Source organism: Lepidochelys kempii, chromosome 10, assembly GCF_965140265.1.
Source record: "Lepidochelys kempii isolate rLepKem1 chromosome 10, rLepKem1.hap2, whole genome shotgun sequence".
Lineage (NCBI taxonomy): Eukaryota > Metazoa > Chordata > Testudines > Cheloniidae > Lepidochelys > Lepidochelys kempii.
In genome coordinates this window covers 43781227-43795970 of record NC_133265.1, presented here as the reverse complement: position 1 = coordinate 43795970, position 14744 = coordinate 43781227, and the positions used below count along the sequence as shown (strand labels likewise).

General features: G+C 49.2%; 1 protein-coding gene across 1 annotated transcript in view; it reads right to left on the bottom strand.

Annotated features, from left to right (window-relative positions):
- The window catches only part of LOC140918012 (uncharacterized), a 34422-nt gene extending 20877 nt beyond the window's left edge, over positions 1 to 13545 (bottom strand). Inside the window, exons 1-2 of the mRNA XM_073361538.1 lie at positions 12681 to 13545; positions 11663 to 12093 (exon numbers count right to left, since the gene is read on the bottom strand). Of these exons, the coding sequence (XP_073217639.1) occupies positions 11663 to 12093; positions 12681 to 13263 (1014 nt within the window). The 5' untranslated portion in view covers positions 13264 to 13545. The remainder of the gene's footprint in view (positions 1 to 11662; positions 12094 to 12680) is intronic.
- Positions 13546 to 14744: the final 1199 nt, after the last annotated feature.

Below are 14744 nucleotides of genomic sequence, written 5' to 3'. Positions count from 1 at the left end.
TCGCCAAGCCATGAGCCCTGAGGTCCCAGTTCCATTACTGAACCATAGAGTCACAGCCTCAGCATCGCAGCCAGTCACTCTTCACAGCATGGCTAGCGAGATAGCTGCATAAGGGCTGTTCACAGATCTGGGCAGGAAGCCAGGACTCCCTCCAGAGAAGCAAAGACTCCTAGATCTATAGACGTTAAGGTCAAAAGGATCATCTCGCCTGAGCCTCCGCTGAACACAGGGTATAGAACCCACCCAGGGAGTCCTGCACAAGCCCATGCCTTGTGGTTGAGCTAGAGCAGATCTTGTCACTTAGTAGAATTATTCTCCACTTCATTAATGCTGCAGCTCACTTGCTGTGATTATGCAGGCAGGATCTCCACCTGAGGGAGCACTTTGCAAATGACAGGGGTAGTTTCCATGTCTGTATGTTGTCCTGGTGCTTGCTCTGCCTCCAGGAGCACTTCCAGCTTCAAGAGACTAAAAATCACGAGTCAGACCCCAAACATCAGGAGAGGTGTGTACAGAGTTTGCACTGGGTTTTTGGTCTGTCTTTAGGTGGTTGAGCTCCCCCTGCCCCTCCACAGGGTGTGGGTGACGATTCATGTTGCCAATGCTCCCAAATGTATGGGGTGAGGTGACATTGGCCGCCACTGCTGGAAGTCTCACCCCACGTCTGCCCAACACCTGCTCAGCAGTTAATCAGTTCTGTCTGCCCTCCCCCCCCGCCGCGCTCCCTTCACCCAAGTTCAGCCCTCCAACCTCACTTCTGCTTCCCCTGGGGCTCTTCATCCCCCTCTCCCAGGCTGGTGGGTCCTGCAGCAGGCTCCACAGACTAGGTCCTGCTCATGGGGGAAAGTTTTACTGTCCCAGTGTGTCATAGCTATCTCAGGAGATTGTGATCATGGCAGAAGAGACAATGCTGCAGGTACCCATAGAGCTAACCACAAGGGGCCTTGGAGTACTAGGACAGAGACCTTGAATTGGACTCTGTTGAGTGGGAGCCAATGCAGGAAGCAGGGCACCAGGGTGATGCGTTCACAGTGACCTGTATTCAGCAGAAGAGCTGCTGCATTTTGTACTAGCTGGACTGGAGCTAGGGGGGGAATGGAATTTCTACCCTAGGGCATATTCTGCTATTTCAATGTTTGTTTTCATCCTCAATACAGACAAAATAATTAAACAGCAACATTTTCCATGGAATTAAATATCTCAAAAACGTTGAACATTTGGAAACGACAAAACAAACTATTTATCTGAACCAAAATACTTGGTTTCAAAATTGTGATTTCAAAATGAAACATTTCTGGTGATAATTTGTGTGTGTGTGTGTGTGAGTGAGAGGGTGTGGCATGTGTGATCAGAACTGACATTTCCCATGGAATAATTCAACGTTGACAAAACCACATTCTCTGACAAAAATGGTTTCTCAGAAGATTTTTGACCAGCTTGTGTTGCAGCTTCTTCAGGCTGTTTGGCTTCGTCCCTAGTTGTAAATCTCAATGATCCAGTGAAGTGGTCCCAAATGCCTGGCTCACCCTGGCCTGCTGGGCTAGGCTGCCAGCTGGGTGTGAGTGGCACAACAGTTTCAGTTTCACTGAGGTGGCATTTAGTGGGTGCGCATAACCAGGGCTAGACTAACTCTCCTTTGGGCCCAGGGCTATTAAATTTTGTGGGACCCCTGTGGGTTTGAAGTGGGCTCAGGGATGGGGCAGGTGATTGGGGTGCAGGAGGGGGTGCAGCTTCATCGTGGGGGGTGGGCTCTGGGGTGGGGCCTGGGATGGGAGAGAGGGTTGGGGTGCAGCAGGCAGTTCGGGATGCAGGTTCTGGGTGGGAGTTTGCGTGCAGCAGGGGGCTCAGGGCTGGGACAGGGGGTTGGGGTGCAGGTCGGAGTGCAGAGTCTGGGAGGGAATTTGGGTGCAGGAGGGGGCGAGGGGTGCTGGTTCCAGCCAGGAGGCACTTACCTCAGGTGGCTCCTGGTCAGCGGCGCAGCAGGGCTAAGGCAGGATCCCTTCCTGCCCTGGCTCCGCACTGCTCTGCTCCCCAAGGGGGCTGTCATGTCGGGCCCCTAGGCAGAGGAGCCGGGCAGCTCTGCGCGGTGTACATAGCTGCAGGGGTGGCGTCTGTGGGCACAGGCAACCATTGGCCAAGATACCTGGCCAATGAGAGCTGCAGAGCTGGTGCTGGGGGCAGGGGCAGTGCACAGAGATTCCCTGAATGCCTCTTGCCTAGGGGCTGCTGGAGCACATTGGCGAGCCAGCACTCACAGCTCCAGTGCTGGGGTGGTGCTGAGGCTCGGGGACCAGTGTCTGGCCCATGGGCTGGATGAAAAGAAGCAGTGGGCTACATCCGATACATGGGCCTAAAGGGTTCCCCTTGACCTGTGGGCCTGGGCTGCAGCCCCTAAAGCCCCTGTATTAATTCAGCCCTGTCAAGGTTCCTTCCCCCCTTTGAACTCTGGGGTACAGATGTGGGGACCCGCATGAAAGACCCCCTTAGCTTATTCTTACCAGCTTAGGTTAAAAGCTTCCCCAAGGTACAAACTTTTGCCTTGTCCTTGAACCATATGCTGCCACCACCAAGTGTTTTAAACAAAGAACAGGGGAAGAGCCCACTTGGAGACATCTTCCCCCAAAATATCCCCCCCAAGCCCTACACCCCCTTTCCTGGGGAAGGCTTGATAAGAATCCTCACCAATTGGCATAGGTGAACACAGACCCAAACCCTTGGATCTTAAGAACAATGAAAAATCAATCAGGTTCTTAAAAGAAGAATTTTAATTAAAGAAAAGATAAAAAAAATCACCTCTGTAAAATCAGGATGGTAAATACCTTACAGGGTAATCAGATTCAAAACATAGAGAATCCCTCTAGGAAAAACCTTAAGTTACAAAAAGACACAAAAACAGGAATATACATTCCATCCAGGACAGCTTATTTTACCAGCCATTAAACAAAAGGAAATTTAACGCATTTCTAGCTAGATTACTTATTAACTTAACAGGAGTTGGAAGGCTGCATTCCTGATCTGTTCCCGGCAAAAGCATCACACAGACAGATGAACCCTTTGTTCCCCCCCTCCAGCTTTGACAGTATCTTGTCCCCTCATTGGTCATTTTGGGTCAGGTGCCAGCGAGGTTATCTTAGCTTCTTAACCCTTTACAGGTGAAAGGTTTTGCCTCTGGCCAAGAGGGATTTTATAGCACTGTATACAGAAAGGTGGATACCCTTCCCTTTATATTTATGACACGCCCCCCCAAATCACAGATAGGGTGGAACACTGGCTGTGATTTCTTCCTGGAGCTCTAGGAGAAAACACAGTTAATAAGACACATACATCTCTAAATATACTACTAACTGTATAAAGACTAACAATATTTTCCACATCTCAAGGACGATTTTAACCAGTTGATTATGGGAAACTTTCATGGGAGAGTGCATCAGCCACTTTGTTAGAAGCTCCTGAGATGTGTTGGATGTTGAAATCAAAGTCTTAGAGAGCTAAACTCCACCGAATAAGTCTTTTGTTATTTCCCGTGGTGGTATGAAGCCACTGTAGCACAGCATGGTAGGTTTGCAGGTGGAAACGCCGTCCCCAAACTTATGGGCGTAGCTTTTCCAGAGCATAGACAATGGCGTAACATTCCTTTTCACTGATTGACCAGTGGCTTTCCCTCTCATACAGCTTCTTGCTGAGAAACACAACAGGATGAAACTCTTGATTCGGTCTTTCCTGCATTAAGACTGCTCCCACACCACGCTCGGACGCATCTGTGGTCACTAGATTCATCATACTGTCACTCCCATACATCATACATAGTCACCCATTTGTGGATTGTTGGGGAAGGATTGTTAGGGTTATTCGGTGTATTCTACTGAGCCTTTGCCTTCTCCATCTCCAAAGCATGCTTCCTCTCTTTCTCCTTCTCCTCCATTTCTTTAGCCTTTGCCTCCTCAGCATGCTTCCTCTCTTTTTCCTTTGCCTCCATTTCTCTCCTGTGGGCAGCCTCCCTTTCTTTTTCTGTGGCTGCCATTTCTTTTTCTTTTGCCTCCATTTCCATCTGTCTGAGTTCTACCCGTCTTTCATTTTCCTTTTGTTTTTCCTCAGCCTGAAAACTGGCTAATTCCAGCTTCTGTTGAACAGTGCAGTCTGTCATCCTAACCTCTCTGTTTTTAACTAACTTTACACCCGAGAGTTAGAAAGAAAAACAAACAAACAAAAAAAACTGGCTTGTAAAATTTTGCTGTGCTATAACCTGATACCTCTTTTTCTGATAGCTGTTCTCATCCTACAGAAAAATCCTTTTGTTATGCCTGCTGCTCTGTCCCCCAGGCAGAGAGACAGAATCTACAGCTGCAATCACCTTTTCAAAACCTTTTAAAATCCTGCTGTGCTTCTGGTTCAAAATAATCTCTGGTTCAAAATGATCCCACCGCTCTGCCACCATGTCAAGGTTCCTTCCCCACTCTGAACTCTAGGGTACAGATGTGGGGACCCGCATGAAAGACCCCCTAAGCTTATTCTTACCAGCTTAGGTTAAAAACTTCCCCAAGGTACAAACTTTTCCTTGTCCTTGAACTGTATGCTGCTACCACCAGGCATTTTAAACAAAGAACAGGGAAAGAGCCCACTTAGAGACGTCTTCCCCCAAGCCCTACACCCCCTTTCCTGGGGAAGGCTTGATAAGAATCCTCACCAATTTATACAGGTGAACACAGACCCAAACCCTTGGATCTTAAGAACAATGAAAAAATCAATCAGGTTCTTAAAAGAATAATTTTAATTAAAGAAAAGATAAACGAATCACCTCTGTAAAATCAGGATGGTAAATACCTTACTGGGTAATCAGATTCAAAACATAGAGAATCTCTCTAGGAAAAACCTTAAGTTACAAAAAGACACAAACAGGAATATACATTCCATCCAGGACAGCTTATTTTACCAGCTATTAAACAAAAGGAAATCTAATGCATTTCCAGCTAGATTACTTACTACCTTAATAGGAGTTGGAAGGCTGCGTTCCTGATCTGTTCCCAGCAAAAGCATCACAGACAGATGATCCCTTTGTTCCCCCCTCTCCAGATTTGAAAGTATCTTGTCCCCTCATTGGTCATTTTGGGTCAGGTGCCAGCGAGGTTATCTTAGCTTCTTAACCCTTTACAGGTGTCATAAATATAAAAGGAAGGGTAAACACCTTTAAATCCTCCTGGCCAGAGGAAAAACCCTTTCACCTGTAAAGGTTAAGAAGCTAAGATAACCTCGCTGGCACCTGACCAAAATGACCAATGAGGAGACAAGATACTTTCAAAGCTGGAGTGGGGGGAAACAAAGGTTCTCTCTGTCTGTGTGATGCTTTTGCCAGGACCAGAGCAGGAATGCAGGTCAGAACTCCTGTAAAGAGTTAGGTTTCAGAGTAGCAGCCATGTTAGTCTGTATTTGCAAAAAGAAAAGGAGTACTTGTGGCACCTTAGAGACTAACACATTTATTTGAGCATAAGCTTTCGTGAGCTACAGCTCACTTCATCCGATGCATTCAGTGGAAAATACAGTGGGAGATTTATATACATAGAGAACATGAAACAATGGGTGTTACCATACATCACTCTCACAGATCTTGGGAGACAGGCCAGTCCTTGCTTACAGACAGCCCCCTAACCTGAAGCAAATACTCACCAGCAACCACAAACCACACAACAGAACCACTAACCCAGGAACCTATCCTTGCAACAAAGCCCGTTGCCAACTGTGTCCACATATCTATTCAGGGGACACCATCATAGGGCCTAATCATATCAGCCACACTATCAGAGGCTTGTTCACCTGCACATCTACCAATGTCATATATGCCATCATGTGCCATATATGCCATCATGTGCCCCTCTGCCATGTACATTGGTCAAACTGGACAGTCTCTACGTAAAAGAATAAATGGACACAAATCAGATGTCAAGAATTATAACATTCAAAAACCAGTCGGAGAACATTTCGATCTCTTTGGTCACTCGATTACAGACCTAAAGGTTGCAATTCTTCAACAAAAAAACTTCAAAAACAGACTCCAGTGAGAGACTGCTGAATTGGAATTAATTTGCAAACTGGATACAATTAACTTAGGCTTGAATAGAGACTGGGAGTGGATGGGTCATTACACAAAGTAAAACTGTTTCCCTTGTTTATTCCCCCCCACCGTTCCTCAGACGTTCTTGTCAACTGCTGGAAATGGCCCACCTTGATTATCACTACAAAAGGTCCCCCCCACCCCAGCTCTCCTGCTGGTAATAGCTCACCTTAAGTGATCGCTCTCATTACAGTGTGTATGGTAACACTCATTGTTTCATGTTCTCTATGTATATAAACCTCCCCACTTGTATTTTCCACTGAATGCATCCGATGAAGTGAGCTGTAGCTCGCGAAAGCTTATGCTCAAATAAATTTGTTAGTCTCTAAGGTGCCACAAGTACTCCTTTTCCTTTTGTAAAGAGTTAGTAAGCAATCTAGTTAGATATGCGTTAGATTCTGTTTTGTTTAAATGGCTGATAAAATAAGTTGTGCTGAATGGAATGTATATTCCTGTTTTTGTATCTTTTTGTAATTTAAGGTTTTGCCTACAGGGATTGTCTATGTTTTGAATCGGATTACCCTGTAAGGTATTTACCATCCTGATTTTACAGAGGTGATTCTTTTACTGTTCTTTAATAAAATTCTTCTTTTAAGAACCTGATTGCTTTACTTTGTTCTTAAGATCCAAGGGTTTGGGTCTGTGTTCACGTATGCAAATTGGTGAGGATTTTTATCAAGCCTTCCCCAGGAAAGGGGGTGTAGGGCTTGGGGGGATATTTTGGGGGGGAGACGTTTCCAAGTGGGCACTTCCCCTGTTCTTTGTGTAACACTTTAGTGGTGGCAGTGTTTAACCTAAGCTGGTAAGAATAAGCTTAGGGGGTCTTTCATGCAGGTCCCCATGTCTGTACCCTAGAGTTCAGAGTGGGGAAGGAACCTTGACAACAGGTGAAAGGGTTTTGCCTCTGGCCAGGAGAGATTTTATAGCACTGTATATGGAAAGGTGGTTACCCTTCCCTTTATTTTTACGACAGGCCCTGTGCATAGTGAGTGCTATTTACATGTTTGGGGGTGCAGGAGGCAAAGGGTGGTGATGGGAAAGCAACTTACAGTAATGTGTAAGGAAGTGGGCAGCACCCCCTGAATCTCTCCTGTTAGCTGCTTTTCCTGCTACTCAGCCTCCATTTCACCCCTCAGTGTGTAGGTTACACCCAGTCTGCACACCCGCCAAACCCAAATGGGTGCATGTTATACTATAGACTCACACCCACTCCTTCACACCTACCCACTCTGTGTGGCTGATACCCCCATTTATGTTCCTGGTGAATATGGCCCAGAGAACTCCACAGGAGGTGCAGCTGCTTCCCCCAAGCCTGAGCTGGGCCCCAGTATGCCGAGTGCTGCCGACCAGACTGCCTGGCCTGTCAGCACTGTGGGGTTGGTCTCTGGTCTCCTTGAGCCAGGGGGTTACAGAGGTGTAAGTGCCGTCAGACACCCAGCCCCCCACAGCTTGAGGTTACACAACAGCTCAATCCACTCCATCTCTTTTGTTTTCACAGTCTGAGTCTGGCTCACAGATTTCCAACCTGCTGCCAGTCTGATCAGCAGCCACATTCGCTGCCTGTGGGCCCCTCCCAGGACAAGGTGCAACCTGCTGGGTTAGCCAGGAGAAGGCAATGAAGGAAGAGGAAGTGGGGAGGTAGGGGCAGAAATCCAATCAGAGGCTTCCCATGTGAAGTGTTGGCTACCAAAGCCGCCCCTGCTGTCAGACAGGGGAACTGCTCCTTTATCTCAGCCTCTTAAATCACTTAGGGTATGTCTACACTACGAAATTAGGTCGAATTTATAGAAGTCGGTTTTTTAGAAATCGGTTTTATATATTCGAGTGTGTGTGTCCCCACAGAAAATGCTCTAAGTGCATTAAGTGCATTAACTCGGCGGAGCGCTTCCACAGTACCGAGGCAAGCGTCGACTTCCGGAGCGTTGCACTGTGGGTAGCTATCCCACAGTTCCCGCAGTCTCCGCTGCCCATTGGAATTCTGGGTTGAGATCCCAATGCCTGATGGGGCTAAAACATTGTCGCGGGTGGTTCTGGGTACATATCGTCAGGCCCCCGTTCCCTCCCTCCCTCCGTGAAAGCAAGGGCAGACAATCATTTCGCGCCTTTTTTCCTGAGTTACCTGTGCAGACGCCATACCACGGCAAGCATGGAGCCCGCTCAGGTAACCGTCACCCTATGTCTCCTGGGTGCTGGCAGATGCGGTACGGCATTGCTACACAGTAGCAGCAACCCCTTGCCTTGTGGCAGCAGACGGTACAGTACGACTGGTAGCCGTCATCGTCATGTCTGAGGTGCTCCTGGTCGCCTCTGTGAGGTCGATCAGGAGCGCCTGGGCAGACATGGGCGCAGGGACTAAATTTGGAGTGACTTGAGCAGGTCATTCTCTTTAGTCCTGCAGTCAGTCCTATTGAACCATCTTATGGTGAGCGGGCAGGCGATACGGACTGCTAGCAGTCGTACTGTACCATCTTCTGCCGAGCAGCCATGAGATGTGGATGGCATGCAGTCCTTCTGCACCGTCTGCTGCCAGCCAAAGATGTAAAAGATAGATGGAGTGGATCAAAACAAGAAATAGACCAGATTTGTTTTGTACTCATTTGCTTCCCCCCCTCCCCTGTCTAGGGGACTCATTCTTCTAGATCACACTGCAGTCACTTACAGAGAAGGTGCAGCGAGGTAAATCTAGCCATGTATCAATCAGAGGCCAGGCTAACCTACTTGTTCCAATAAGGACAATAACTTAGGTGCACCATTTCTTATTGGAACCCTCCGTGAAGTCCTGCCTGAAATACTCCTTGATGTAAAGCCACCCCCTTTGCTGATTTTAGCTCCCTGAAGCCAACCCTGTAAGCACCCCTCCCAGCGTCAGAGCAATGGCAAACAATCGGGCATCTGAGAGTGCTGTCCAGAGCACTCACAATGGAGCACTCTGATGGGGCTAAAACATTGTCGCGGGTGGTTCTGGGTACATATCGTCAGGCCCCCGTTCCCTCCCTCCCTCCGTGAAAGCAAGGGCAGACAATCATTTCGCACCTTTTTTCATGAGTTACCTGTGCAGACGCCATACCACGGCAAGCATGGAGCCAGCTCAGGTAACCGTCACCCTATGTCTCCTGGGTGCTGGCAGACGCGGTACGGCTTTGCTGCACAGTAGCAGCAACCCATTGCCTTCTGGTAGCAGATGGTGCAATACGATTGGTAGTCATCCTCGTCGTGTCCGAGGTGCTCCTGGCCACGTCGGCTGGGAGCGCCTGGGCAGACATGGGCGCAGGGACTAAATTTGGAGTGACCTGACCAGGTCATTTTCTTCAGTCCTGCAGTCAGTCCTATTGAACCGTCTTATGGTGAGCGGGCAGGCGATACGGACTGCTAGCAGTCGTACTGTACCATCTTCTGCCAGGCAGGCAAGAGATGAGGATTGCTAGCAGTCATATTGTACCATCTTCTGCCGAGCAGCCATGAGATGTGGATGGCATGCAGTCCTTCTGCACCGTCTGCTGCCAGCCAAAGATGTAAAAGATAGATGGAGTGGGTCAGAACAAGAAATAGACCAGATTTGTTTTGTACTCATTTGCCTCCTCCCCTGTCTAGATCACACTGCAGTCACTCACAGAGAAGGTGCAGCGAGGTAAATCTAGCCATGTATCAATCAGAGGCCAGGCTAACCTCCTTGTTCCAATAACAACGATAACTTAGGTGCACCATTTCTTATTGGAACCCTCCGTGCAGTCCTGCCTGAAATACTCCTTGATGTACAGGCACAGCCTTTGTTGATTTTAGCTCCCTGAAGCCAACCCTGTAAGCCGTGTCGTCAGTCGCCCCTCCCTCCGTCAGAGCAACGGCAGACAATCGTTCCGCGCCTTTTTTCTGTGCGGACGCCATACCAAGGCAAGCATGGAGGCCGCTGAGCTCATTTTGGCAATTAGGAGCACATTAACCACCACACACATTATCCAGCAGTATATGCAGCACCAGAACATGGCAACGCGATACCGGGCGAGGAGGCGACGTCAGCGCGGTCCCGTGAGTGATCAGGACATGGACACAGATTTCTCTGAAAGCATGGGCCCTGACAATGCATGCATCATGGTGCTAATGGGGCAGGTTCATGCTGTGGAACGCCGATTCTGGGCTCGGGAAACAAGCACAGACTGGTGGGACCGTATAGTGTTGCAGGTCTGGGACGATTCCCAGTGGCTGCGAAACTTTCGCATGCGTAGGGGCACTTTCATGGAACTTTGTGACTTGCTTTCCCCTGCCCTGAAGCACATGAATACCAAGATGAGAGCAGCCCTCACAGTTGAGAAGCGAGTGGCGATAGCCCTGTGGAAGCTTGCAACGCCAGACAGCTATCGGTCAGTTGGGAATCAATTTGGAGTGGGCAAATCTACTGTGGGGGCTGCTGTGATGCAAGTAGCTCACGCAATCAAAGATCTGCTGATATCAAGGGTAGTGACCCTGGGAAATGTGCAGGTCATAGTGGATGGCTTTGCTGCAATGGGATTCCCTAACTGTGGTGGGGCTATAGACCGAACCCATATCCCTATCTTGGCACCGGAGCACCAAGCCCCGAGTACATAAACCGCAAGGGGTACTTTTCGATAGTGCTGCAAGCTCTGGTGGATCACAAGGGACGTTTCACCAACATCAACGTGGGATGGCCGGGAAAGGTGCATGATGCTCGCATCTTCAGGAACTCTGGTCTGTTTCAAAAGCTGCAGGAAGGGACTTTATTCCCAGACCAGAAAATAACTGTTGGGGATGTTGAAATGCCTATATGTATCCTTGGGGACCCAGCCTACCCCTTAATGCCATGGCTCATGAAGCCGTACACAGGCAGCCTGGATAGTAGTCAGGAGCTGTTCAACTACAGGCTGAGCAAGTGCAGAATGGTGGTAGAATGTGCATTTGGACGTTTAAAGGCGCGCTGGCGCAGTTTACTGACTCGCTTAGACCTCAGCGAAACCAATATTCCCACTGTTATTACTGCTTGCTGTGTGCTCCACAATATCTGTGAGAGTAAGGGGGAGACGTTTATGGCGGGGTGGGAGGCTGAGGCAAATCGCCTAGCTGCTGGTTACGCGCAGCCAGACACCAGGGCAGTTAGAAGAGCACAGGAGGGCGCGGTACGCATCAGAGAAGCTTTGAAAACCAGTTTCATGACTGGCCAGGCTACGGTGTGAAAGTTCTGTTTGTTTCTCCTTGATGAAACCCCCCGCCCCTTGGTTCACTCTACTTCCCTGTAAGCTAACCACCCTCCCCTCCTCCCTTTAATCATTGCTTGCAGAGGCAATAAAGTCATTGCTGCTTCACAGTCCTGCATTCGTTATTCATTCATCACACAAATAGGGAGATGACTACCAAGGTATCCCAGGAGGGGTGGTGGAGGAGGGAAGGAAAATGCCACACAGCACTTTAAGCACAGCACTTTAAAAGTTTACAACTTTAAAATTTATTGAATGCCAGCCTTCTTTTTTTTGGGCAATCCTCTGTGGTGGAGTGGCTGGTTGGCCGGAGGCCCCCCCACTGCGTTCTTGGGCGTCTGGGTGTGGAGACTATGGAACTTGGGGAGGAGGGCGGTTGGTTACAGAGGGGCAGCAGTGGCAGTCTGTGCTCCAGCTGCCTTTGCTGCAGCTCAACCATACACTGGAGCATACTGGTTTGGTCCTGCAGCAGCCTCAGCATTGAATCCTGCCTCCTCTCATCACGCTGCCGCCACATTTGAGCTTCAGCCCTGTCTTCAGCCCGCCACTTACTCTCTTCAGCCCGCCACTTACTCTCTTCAGCCCTCCACCTCTCCTCCCGGTCATTTTGTGCTTTCCTGCACTCTGACATTATTTGCCTCCACGCATTCGTCTGTGCTCTGTCAGTGTGGGAGGACAGCATGAGCTCGGAGAACATTTCATCGCGAGTGCGTTTTTTTTTCTTTCTAAGCTTCACTAGCCTCTGGAAAGGAGAAGATCCTGTGATCATTGAAACACATGCAGCTGGTGGAGAAAAAAAAGGGACAGCGGTATTTAAAAAGACACATTTTATAAAACAGTGGCTACACTCTTTCAGGGTAAACCTTGCTGTTAACATTACATACATAGCACATGTGCTTTCGTTACAAGGTCACATTTTGCCTCCTCCCACCGCGTGACTACCCCCTCAACCTTCCCCCCTCCCTGTGGCTAACAGCGGGGAACATTTCTGTTTAGCCACAGGCAAACAGCCCAGCAGGAATGGGCTCCTCTGAGTGTCCCCTGAAGAAAAGCACTCTATTTCAACCAGGTGACCATGAATTATATCTCACTCTCCTGAGGATAACACAGAGAGATAAAGAACGGATTTTGGTTGAATGCCAGCAAACATACACTGCAATGCTTTGTTCTACAGTGATTCCCGAGTACGTGTTACTGGCCTGGAGTGGTAAAGTGTCCTACCATGAAGGACGAAATAAGGCTGCCCTCCCCAGAAACCTTTTGCAAAGGCTTTAGGACTACATCTAGGAGAACCGCAAATGTCAGGGCAAAGTAATCCTTTCACATGCTTGCTTTTAAACCATGTATAGCATTTTAAAAGGTACACTCACCAGAGGTCCCTTCTCCGCCTGCTGGGTCCAGGAGGCAGCCTTGGGTGGGTTCGGGGGGTACTGGCTCCAGGTCTAGGGTGAGAAACAGTTCCTGGCTGTCGGGAAAACCGGTTTCTCCGCTTGCTTGCTGTGAGCTATCTACAACCTCCTCCTCATCATCATCTTCTTCGTCCCCAAAACCTACTTCCGTATTGCCTCCATCTCCATTGAAGGAGTCAAACAACACGGCTGGGGTAGTGGTGGCTGAACCCCCTAAAATGGCATGCAGCTCATCATAGAAGCAGCATGTTTGGGGCTCTGACCCAGAGTGACTGTTTGCCTCTCTGGTTTTCTGGTAGGCTTGCCTCAGCTCCTTCAGTTTCACGCGGCACTGCTTCGGGTCCCTGTTATGGCCTCTGTCCTTCATGCCCTGGGAGATTTTGACAAAGGTTTTGGCATTTCGAAAACTGGAACGGAGTTCTGATAGCACGGATTCCTCTCCCCAAACAGCGATCAGATCCCGTACCTCCCGTTCGGTCCATGCTGGAGCTCTTTTGCGATTCTGGGACTCCATCATGGTCACCTGTGCTGATGAGCTCTGCATGGTCACCTGCAGCTTGCCACGCTGGACAAACAGGAAATGAGATTCAAAAGTTCGCGGTTCTTTTCCTGTCTACCTGGCCAGTGCATCTGAGTTGAGAGTGCTGTCCAGAGCGGTCAGAATGGAGCACTCTGGGATAGCTCCCGGAGGCCAATACCATCGAATTGTGTCCACAGTACCCCAAATTCGAGCCGGCAACGTCGATTTAAGTGCTAATCCACTTGTCAGGGGTGGAGTAAGGAAATCGATTTTAAGAGCCCTTTAAGTCGAAATAAAGGGCTTCATTGTGTGGACGGGTGCAGGTTTAAATCGATTTAACGCTGCTAAATTCGACCTAAAGTCCTAGTGTAGACCAGGGCTTAGAGTCCGCAGCCAATCCCAGGTACCTGTCCTGGGCCCCAGGTGAAATGGAGGACAGGGAACCAGGAGCCCTGGGCTCTATTCCACCCTCTGTCACTGACATTCAGGGCAGCGCGCCAACAGTACTGTATTACAAGGATTAAATAAGAAATTGCTTGTTCTGTACTCAATCCATATGCCTTTTCCCCACATTTCTACCGGGGTGTAGTGCTGCTGGCACCCGAAATCCGGGATGGAGTAGCGCTCCAGCACTTCCCTTTGCAAAATGCTGCTGGTTGACAACTGGACCCAGAGCGCGGGATCACAACACTCAAATTTTGCCTGGCCAGTCCACCCCTCTGTTCCTGGATCCCCACTGAACAGTGCCCCTCCCTGCTCCACGATGCCCAGCAGTGGAGCAGACAGACACCAGCAACTTCAGCCTCCAGCTCAGCTCTCAGCGCCTGCACAGAACCTGCACAGGAGCTGCTGCAGCTGCCCGGTTCAGCACCTAAGGCCCTGGGTTCCCTGCAGCACCCAGAGCTGGAGAAAGAGATCCTCTGAACATTAAGCCTGTAATTATTCCCTGCCTCAATTTCCCCACAGTCCCTGCTCATGTGCTGATGCTGAACCCCCTTTGCAAAGCACCCGCAGATCTGTGGATGAGAAGTCTGAGTAAGTTCAGGCTGGAAATGCAAAGAAGGTTCTAACACCAGATGAGGGAAGTTTTGGAACAGCCTCCCAATAGGAGCAATTGGAGCAAGACACCTACCTGGTTTTAAGATGGAGGTGATGAGTTTATGAATGGGATCATGTGACAGGGCTGCTTGCAATAGCCAGGGACTGGAGTCTCTGGTCCAGGAGGGCCCTTCCACTTCTATGTTCTTAAGCTCAACATACACATGCTCAGCAGGATTATTATAGTAACACGAATGTTCAGGAGAGAAAGGGGGGGTGGGCTTCTCAGCTCAGCATTCTAGCACAGTGAAAAAGCAACAGTGACTTTCACCTCCGTGGAGGTGCTCAGGGAAGCTAGAGCTGCTTCTGTGGAATCAGGTAGAGGTCCCGGCAGCTACATCCCCTCTCTCTCCGTGTCTTACTTGGATTCCTTTGTAAAGGTCTTTATGTGTCCTCCCAGCTAAGGC